The following is a 9,861-nucleotide window of genomic DNA, read 5'->3' as shown; positions in this document are numbered from 1 at the left end:
AGAGGTATGGAGCAGGGAAAATAAAAATGGAAAGCGGACCATGCAGTGTCGGATCCGACCAGCATAGGAGGGACAGATCTGATGCTACGTAGTCAGAAAAGGCCCGGACTGTGAAAAGGTAAGTAGGAGTGGGCGTGTTGTGGCGGTGGGTGGTGCCTTTTATACAGGGCAGTTTTGGGCACAGCAAAATTGGCTTAACGGCCGAATTGACCACAGTAAATTCGGCCACGACCAACTGTGCCACAGCCAAAACGTATATACATCCCATTTAAAGCCACAAGTGCATGCCCAGTACTGCCCTCAATGTCCAACACAGGCTTCTCAGTTAAAGAAGGTGAAATCTTTGCTTACCTTGGACAAGGAGTTAATATTTGTGAAAGTTGTTTCATTAAAATGTATCAGGCTCCTGGTTAAGCCCCTGTTCTCACCAGGTGGGTTAACATTCAGTAAGACAAAATGAACAGGGTCAAAGAAACCTAAAGCACACACTCCTGTCTTAGATAAAACAATGTCCACAGTATTTGCTGGTTATTCAACAGTTTTCCTGCATATCACAGCAGGATGCTCAATGTTTACATACAAAAAATCAACAAAAGATACAATTGTAGTCTGGAAGTTGTCTGGCATATTTTTCAAGTAGAAATTAAAAAGAGCCGGAGCCATTGGGCACCCCTGTTTCACACCTCTCAAGGTCTTGATTTCTTTAGACAAAAGTCCCACTTGGCTTAGACTGACTCTCAGAGAGGTGTCTGAATGCATAGCCCTAATGGGTTCCAGGATAGCTGTAGGGCACTTCTTCTTTTCCATTTTTGACCAGAGCAGACCTCCGTCTATCTGGTCGAACACCATCCGAAAGGGGTTGCAGTGTGCATGGTGCCTCTACTTAGCCATTCTCTGTAGATCTGCTCCAAGAGAAGTCACGCTCTTAAAAACCATATCGCTGAACGCATCCTCTCTTCATTACACTCGGCGGTGGGTCATCAAAGAATTGCAATCATTGAAGGGTTTGGAACGCATTTAATGGTCAAGTTGAGTAGGCGATTGGTGTCCTCTGTGGATGGCTTAAAATGGCAGAGGCATCTGTATCTTGAAAAGGTGCTGCGTGGGAATTGGAATATTTCCAGAAAAGGCAGATGGGGTGTGAAAATGCAGTCAAGCTTTAATCAGATTGTATAAGAGAAGGGGACAAGGTGCTGTGGCTAACTGTAAACATGTCCTCATGTCTTTTGATGTGCAAAGGAAGTGTCAGCTGTTCTACACAAAATGTATATTTATATAAAAATATTTAAATAAAAAGATGAATCTTTGATAATTTGCATATGTGCCCCCTATCTTAATACCCAATTATGACTCACATGTTCATTGGTGTCGCAGGAGGTTTTTTCTTAACTTTTGAAGAGCCACATTTTGACGGCTCTTCAAACTGGCCGGGAGTGCAAAAAAGCCTTGATGACAAGCTCTCTGCATGTTTCTGATCCATGCCATTTTGGACAGGTTTTCCCTGATGGAGCGGGGCACACAGCTAGAATTATGCAAAACACGTCTCCCTTCCATGAGTGGTAAATAACAGCGTCACTACTCGCATCAGATTTGGATGGATGGAGGTGTGGTGGATCCTTGAATTCCTATGGATATCCTCCTGCTGTGCAGAAATGCACAGTGCAGGAGGAACCCAAAGGGATTCAATGTGTTTATGGACGCCATTTCTGTACACAGCAGATGCCGTTATTGATCATATCTTGGCCGGGTGTGTAAGGAAGAAAAAGTAACGCACTGCCCCGATTCTTGTGACGTTTACCACCCCACCCTGGAAGTCATGAAATTCCGATAGATCAGACTGCAGACTTGAACACAATCATAGAGGCAGTTTGCTTTTCCTGATTTTTAACCTTCTTCAAAATGAGCTTTTTTAATGGCTACAGGTTTTGAAGGGTGCATTGGTATACAATTACATTTTTGTTCACAACCATTGTCAAATACTACTATATTTGAAAACACAATGGTGTAACTTTATTCTATAATGAAAATTATAGTTTTGTACGCACAATTTCAGACTTAAAATTGACTCCTGCAGTTTGATATTTTACTCTAAAAAATAGTATGAATTCGACTTTTATGCTCTGATTTTTCTGTTTTTCGTTCTGTCTGTGTACTTTATTTTGTGTTTCTTTTCTTCTTCAGAGCATTTTTAATCTCTGTATTTTTCAGACTGTATATGATGGGGTTGCAAAGTGGGGTAAGTGCTGTGTACGAAAAAGCCAATATCTTGCTGCCTTTCACCAAATGTGCTGATGCTGGTTGCATGTATGTAGAACATAATGAAATGTAGAATAAAATCACCACAGTGAGGTGGGAGGCGCAGGTGGAGAAAGCCTTCTGCCTCCCTTGTGTGGACTGGATTCTCAGGATCGCAGAAAGGATCTTGACGTAAGACATTATTATGAATGCAAAGGGAAATAGCCCAAAAGTTGATCCAATGATGTAGCTAAATATTTCAACGGTGTAAGTGCTGGAGCAGGAAAGAGTCAACAGCACTCTAAAATCACAGAAGAAGTGGTTAATTGTGTGAGATTTGCAGTACGAGAGCTGAGAGATTAGTAGAGTGTGGGGTATTGGGGTCATGAACCCAGTAACCCAGCTACCAGCCGCCAGCCCAACACACACAGCCTTATTCATGATGGTCAAGTAACGCAAGGGATTGCAGATGGCCACATAGCGATCATAAGCCATGGCGGACAGGAGGAAGGATTCTGTGCTCACCATGAGAATAAAAAAGTACACCTGCAGAAGGCATTCATTACGAGAAATGTGTGCACCGTTCAGAAAGAAGTGGGCCAGCATCTGAGGAAAGATGAGTGAGATGTAGCTGATGTCGATAAAGGACAAATTTGTGAGAAAGAAGTACATGGGGGAGTGCAGATGAGGGCTGGTGTAAATGGCTGCCATTATCAGAATATTCCCAGATACTGTAATCAGGTAAACCAGTAGAAAAGTCACAAAAAGAGGAACCTGAAACAGTGGAAAATCAGAAAATCCTACAATCAAGAACATTTCCGTTATGGTTCGATTTAGCTCTTCCATGAGGCCAGAGGTGCAGAGTTGCAATGATTGAAGACAGTCTGAAATTTAAAACACAAACAACCAAAATATAATTTGTTGACGAGGACACATAGATTCTTAAATGTTTTTTATATCGTACACTGTAAAATGAAAGAAAACCAAAAACCTTTCAACATCAAATAAAATAGTATGCTTTTTTATTTTGTTGACTATCAGCTTTTAGGCTTTGTGGACATATATCTCTTATTTAGAAAAACGTTTAAATACATGCTGGGTTGCTCAATTTTCTGTTCACTTCATTTAGATTTCTGAAAATAATTAATACAAAATAATTCAGAATGTGCGTTATAATAATCTGTACGTCTCCATAATTCATCAAAATGCAATGGTCCGCATAGCTAATTCAAAACACAAACAACATTCATAATTAAGCAATAAACCCTGACAGGACGCTAAAAGCCAAAAGCTGTAATGTTATCCCGGGCCCTTCACCTGGAGGGGTTTATTGCAATTAGCAACCCAGCATGTTTACTGGGATGTTAATAGTTGTTATAACAAAGATGGCCACCGTAGATTGGGGAGAAGGTAGTTACACATACTCCCTTCTCCCTTTCCATGGAGGCCATTGTCGCGATAGATCAGCGCAGGAACACTGAGTGTTACTGGCCCCAGCGAGGGACAGAGGATCGCAAGATAAGTGGGGCATGGTGGGGTGGTTGAGGGTTGTTTAAATTGGGGCCAGAGAGGAAGGGGAGCACAAAGCCGTGGGGACATACTTACCTCACTCTCGGTAGGGAAGATGGTGGCCTCCTGTTTCCAAGGAGACTTACAGCAGGGCTTTAGCGTCAGGTAAAAACCCTGTTCTGAGCCTCCTGATTGGCTGGGAGGCTGCCCCCAAACCCTGGGTACTAATAGATTTTACATTCTGTAGCCAAATTATATACAATTGAAAAACATCTCCATTTCAAATCCTTTCCACATTATTAGTATCTGGGCATATGCTCACATTTGGATGTACCAGCTCAGATCACTGTGGAGCCTCTACGCCTCATGTCGTGGGAGGAGCACCTGAACAGCATCGTGCACATGGGGGAGGTATTGAGGGCATTGGAAGCAACGAGGCCGGTGCAGGGACACAAGGAGAAGGCAATAAGTACAAGTTCATGTACATGTGCCCCCCCTTTGCATCCCTCCACCATCAAATTGCCCAAGAACGGACAAGCCAAGTGGCCTGCCCCATGGCATGGAACAAACTATCCACCCTTTGATTGCTGTGCCACCCCGATAGACCCATAGGCATGCACACTGCAGACATCCTGCATGAACCCCCTCCCTATCTACAACTCCACCCCTGAAAGGTCATCCACCCAAGCAATAAGGCCCACATGAGTCAAATGTCACCAACAATACAGTTGCCCACACTGCATGTGATGTGTATAATGCATGACTGAGGACTTGTGTGGCAAACAGCTGACAGCACATCTCATCTCCCCAACAGGTACCCACTCCAGGGAAAGTGATGAGGCAGGACCATCGCATGCACCCTCCAGTAGAGGTGCCACACCTGTGCAGACCACACACACAAGTTGATGTACAAGTCGACACCAACTCCTATGGTGTTTGTGGATTCCTCGCGGGGGTCATCAGCCATTGGAGCTGTGAATATCTGGATTCACCTGCAAGGGGTACATGTCAGTGGATACAGTGGATGAGTGTACCTTTCAAGCACTGTGACAATGGTCAGAGTAAGTACAGTGCCCATATGCAAAATCACGTTACACCTTAAGGCATGTGGGTCATTGGATGAGTGATGTACATTCCTGACCAACTCTAACGATAGAGAGGCAGAGGAAAACCACCAAACAGATCCTCAAAATCTAAGGGGTAAAACCCTTAATGCTTCAAAACAACTTCATAAAAGATGCATATTTTAATATTCAATATACACAATTTTTTAAGAACACCATTCGGTGTAGTTCTACAACCAATTAATCTGGTAGAACATAACAATTTCACAATCACTGCAGTAATAAAAACACAACCTTATTGACAAGTACAGTGTTGATTCTGTTACCTGGTTCTGTAAAGTGACTTGTGCTGTGCCCGTGTGCACACAAGGACATACCTCATTTACACACGTACCACTTCACCTCTCATTCCATTCATACCATTCTTCCCACCCTTTCAAATGCATAAAAAAACAAACATATACTGTGCCCAACATGTTTCTTTCCCACAATAAATCATGTGATGAGTACTGGGAAATTCTTCAGGGGCTGAAAAAGGTTAGTGTATCGTGCCTCTCATTTTAACAAGTAATAATCACATATGCGGTTTCTTTTGGTGCTCTTGTTTTGAATATAAAATAACATCAGTCTAGACTACATCACCTGACTTCGGATTTTGGATTGGTACTGCATTGTCTATGGTGCATCCCCTTCCTTTGTGGGCATCATGATGTTGTTTATTCAACCGATAGTATGAACGCCCACTTTGTAATATCTTTAATTTCTTGGTCTCGTGTTAGTTCTCTGACTATTCACTCTAGGATGAGTTCATTTTGCAATCAGTAACCTCTATTCATGCTTTTCAAACTTCCTTCTTTAACAGCAAAACAACGTTTCATGCAATACACTCACCGTCCTATTTGTCTGGAGAATCTCCATCAAATAAGGAGTAAAGTCCTCTCCAAGATTATGGGGGCATGTTTGCGGATTGCAAGGAGTTCACACGTTGTTGGTTGGATTCCCCAGGGGTCACTACAAGGTAATGAAAGCAACAATGGTTACACATGCGTTCATGTTTTTTATAGTTAAGTATGCAGTCTTAATGCAGTTTCGCGCTTACCCTATTTGTATCTCTCATGGCCCTCTGTGTATCGGAGAAACGTGGTGATTGTTCCTCAGGTAAAGTGTTCTACATATTCCCGTAATCCTTTCACTGTCGGTTCCCTTCACCTGGCTTCACTTTCTTAACAAACTCTAGTTAGAGAAACAAAAGGCAGTGTCATGACCGTTACCCCAGACCCCCTTTGGCAAGTCCACTTGCCTTGTAGGATATGGGCTTGGGGCTCCATCAAGGCCTTGAAGGCCTGGCACCCACTCCCAAGACTCTCTTGAGCCAGACCTGGCGCCTGTGGCCTAGGGACTACTTTTCCTGGACTGCTTTGTCGAAGCTATTTAAACCACACCCAAACAAGAAAGCACGCTTTGTATTACTTTGCAGACTGCAGCGTGACGCTCACCGTGTCTTGAGATACCCAAGAGCCTCGGAGAAGAACAACCTGCAGAGGAGACAAAAGGGACATTGTTAGCAGCATCTTACCTGCAATATCCATTCTGTTATCCGCTCTCAGCTCCAGTGAACAGCTTCTTCTGTTCTCTGCATACCTTCCGGACCGAAAGACCTGAAAGAGGGAAGGAGAGGACAATATTAGAGAAGGCATATTCTGACAGGGCTAAACCACAAATAGCACAAGAAGCTTACCAGGCTGGTCGCCTCCCGGCCGACACCACTCCGGAGTTCTGCTCACACTGGAGAAGCACTGCGACCTGTAAGGAAGGAAGAAAACAGGTTAGCAAAGGCAAGACAAGCAGCGCTGCGCATAGCACATACTTACCGCATTGTAGCGCACATCACGCACCATCATTTACCGGTGAGACCCAACTCAACCAGTTCGCCATGCTGAAGCTCCGCACACCTAGGGGAGAAAAAGACATTATTAGACAACGAAAGGCATTCACGAATAACAACGCTATACAGAACTGCTGCAATAAGACCTACTTGAGAGACATTTAAACGTGCATGCGCCAGTGAAGTAGATTGGCCGCACATGCCCACAGAAGACAACGCACCCCTGCCAAGAAGGCAGGATGGAGAGCACGCCAAATCCCACAACTAGGTGAGGACAGGGCCTAGAGGGGCTGAAGTCACACGGGGTAGTGGGAGGATATTTACCTCAGTTGGCCAGTCTTGAATCCAGCCCTCCTGTATTTTCAGGCTGAACATCCTCCATAGACAACATCTGGGAAACTGGGGAGAAGATACCTGCAACCAAACCGGGCTGAGTGGCGTCCCCGTGGATACCAGGTGAGCGTAACAGGCAGTTTTACTACCGTTACCATCACTGATTGTCATTTTCCTAAAAAAGATTACCTGTGACTCGTACCTCATTAAATAAGTCTCCTAAACGTGTCTTGTTGTGTGTGACAGGGGCTACCCCCTAGGGATCCTGTGTTGGTCTATCGCCTCATCGAGTTGTAGATCTCAGTGTATGTTGGTGAACACCATGTCATCCATTAAAGTAGACCTCCAAAAAGTGAATGCCCGAGTGCTGGAAACAGAAAATAGGATAAGCATGGTGGAAGACACTCTCACAAATCAGGGCAAAGACATGGAGACCATGATGAAAAACCTAAATCTGGTCCAAATGAAGTGCGAAGATTTAGAATCTAGGTCCCGCCGCAATAACATCAGGGTGGTTGGGCTAGCAGAGAAACAAATCAACGTTCCGATGGAGGTATATCTGGAGGAGGTGATCCGAGCAGTTCTCCATGAGGCACAGCTATCACAACAGTTCCTAATTGAGAGGGCCCATCGCGTACTGGCACCTCCGCTTTAACCAGGGGCTCCACCACGCACAGTCATTGTCCGCATCCTCAATTACTGCGACAGGGATCTGATACTGCGCACGTCACGATAAAAAGGTACCCTGATGTAGGACTCCACCAGAATACATACATATCTGGACTTCTCCAACAGAGTGCAAAATGCCGCCACTACTTTGACCAAGCCAAAAGAGCACTTCGGGCAAGGTCCGTCCCCTATGTGATGATGTTTCCCACTAAATAACGTCTGCAATACTCTGGCAAGACACACTTTTTTGAATCCCCTGAAGAAGCCATGAGGTATATTGAAGGTAATATCCCTCAACCGACAAAGGACAAGAATCTGCTACCTGGTCCAAGCACATGAAAGTATGCAACGAGCATGACAGCACTTAAGTCTTCCAAAACACATGGATACATAAAGTAACAGGCACGGCGGCCCAATGGGCGGTCTGGTTGGCACGAGGAATTGGACAGAACAACTGTGCAGAGCCGCCTAAATGTTCAAAGATTGAAAGTTCACAGGGGATCCACACTGTCCAGTTGGGGGGATGGTGATGGTGGGGGGAGGGGAAGGAGTTGGGCCTGTTGCCCTTTGGTTGGAAAGGGAGAGCCACTGTACGAAAGGTGGCTCCAACACAGATGGGATGGAACGGGATACGAATCTACATGGCGGAGGGAAACAAAGGATATATACAAAAGAACTGACAAACATGGCACATATGTAAAGGTGGAAAACAGAGACATGAAACACACCTGTAGCAACATTAACATGGCAGCCAAAAATGCAAGACATTAAACTGCTTACATGGAATATACGGGGTTTGGTACACCCGATAAAGGATAGGAAGGTAATGGCATATGCAAATCGGCACAAGATAGATGTACTTCTATTGCAAGAGACTCATGCCACAAAGAAAGTCACAGAGGTATTCGCACGCAACTGGGGAGCCATAAGAATAGCCACAAATTACTCCTCGATGGCGAGGGGGGTGATGACGATGGTACACAAACGGGTCAACTTCCAAATGACCAAAGCACTGGTAGACGAAGATGGCCGCTATGTAATTATTTGGGGGCAACTGTACAACAAGGAAGTAATTCTGGTCAACACATATGACCCAAACATTGACACCCCAGAATTTTACCTATGCATAGTGGAACTCATCTCACCCCTGGATACGGCAATAGTAATGTGGGGAGGGTCTCAATATAATATTAGACCCAGAACTGGACCGATCGACTGGAGGCCCCAGGCAAAGCACTAATGCAGCACTGGTGCTGAAACAGGCAATGGCTACCCTCCCTCTGACAGACGCATGGAGAGAACTACATCCCCTCAAAAGGGAATACACATTATATTCTGGGGTCCCTGGATCAAGCTCCCGCATAGACTACTGGCTTTGTTCCCCCGGGCTGATAGCAGAGGTTGAACAATGCTCAATATACCCACGCATGCTATCGGATCATTCTCCTGTCCTCCTGAAGTTGGTCTTGAAAGATATAGAGCGCACCACTTGCACATGGCGTATGCCACCCGAACTTCTGAATGATGAGTCGACGCTTGAGCCACTACGAAATGAAATACAGGAATTTTTCGAGCGCAACTCAGGAACAGTACCGACTCAGAAAATACTCTGGGAAACATTCAAAGTGTGGCTGAGAGGCCAACTGATGGGGACAACATATGGGGCTCTAAGAGATATCAGAAAGGAGCTGGGTCAGACGGAACAGGAACTCAGGGACCTAGAGACCCGACAGCCAGCGGACACAGAGAAGGTACACTTATAGAAGATTCAAGTACAGCTGGAAAAATTCCAGAACCTGGCGGAAAAAGAACTATACTATATAACCCAACTAATGAAGGAGAGGAAACATGGAGAGGGCAACAAGGCGAGTAAGGCACTTGCGGTGCTAATCAGGGCAGAACAGGGATCGAGACATATTACTAGTGTCCACAGCACAGACGGAACAGTGCATATGAGCCCAAAGGCAATCAATGAGGTGTTCAAGCAGTTCTATGCTAAACTTTACACCAACGCAGACACAGTAGCCCCGGGAGAGTTGCAAACTTACATGGACTCATTTCCAGTGCCTGAGTTGGGGGAAACCGAAAGGTCCCTGCTCGAGCTCCCATTGACCACAGAAGAAATTGACCAAGCAATCGCGGACCTACACGCAGGCAAAACCCCTG

The 9,861-nt window shown here is 45.0% G+C and overlaps 1 protein-coding gene across 1 annotated transcript; it reads right to left on the bottom strand.

The window, feature by feature from the left end:
• Positions 1-2,154: 2,154 nt before the first annotated feature.
• Positions 2,155-6,684, bottom strand: LOC138579699 (olfactory receptor 1G1-like). The gene is made up of 5 exons (XM_069649937.1): positions 6,680-6,684; positions 6,547-6,611; positions 6,450-6,466; positions 6,305-6,343; positions 2,155-3,009 (listed from the first exon to the last, which is right to left on the bottom strand). The coding sequence occupies exons 1-5, from the start codon at positions 6,682-6,684 to the stop codon at positions 2,155-2,157; spliced, it is 981 nt and encodes a 326-aa protein (XP_069506038.1).
• Positions 6,685-9,861: the final 3,177 nt, after the last annotated feature.

Source organism: Ambystoma mexicanum, chromosome 3p (genome assembly GCF_040938575.1).
Source record: "Ambystoma mexicanum isolate Mex_15411 chromosome 3p, UKY_AmexF1_1, whole genome shotgun sequence".
In the NCBI taxonomy this organism is placed as follows: domain Eukaryota; kingdom Metazoa; phylum Chordata; class Amphibia; order Caudata; family Ambystomatidae; genus Ambystoma; species Ambystoma mexicanum.
This window is presented reverse-complemented; position numbering and strand designations above follow the sequence as displayed.

Bases quoted from the DNA above. Each gene is read 5' to 3' on its own strand.
- LOC138579699 (XM_069649937.1), bottom strand. The intron at 3,010-6,304 runs GTGAGCGTCACG...CCACTGTTTCAG, and splicing joins CTTGGGTATCTCAAGACACG to GTTCCTCTTTTTGTGACTTT.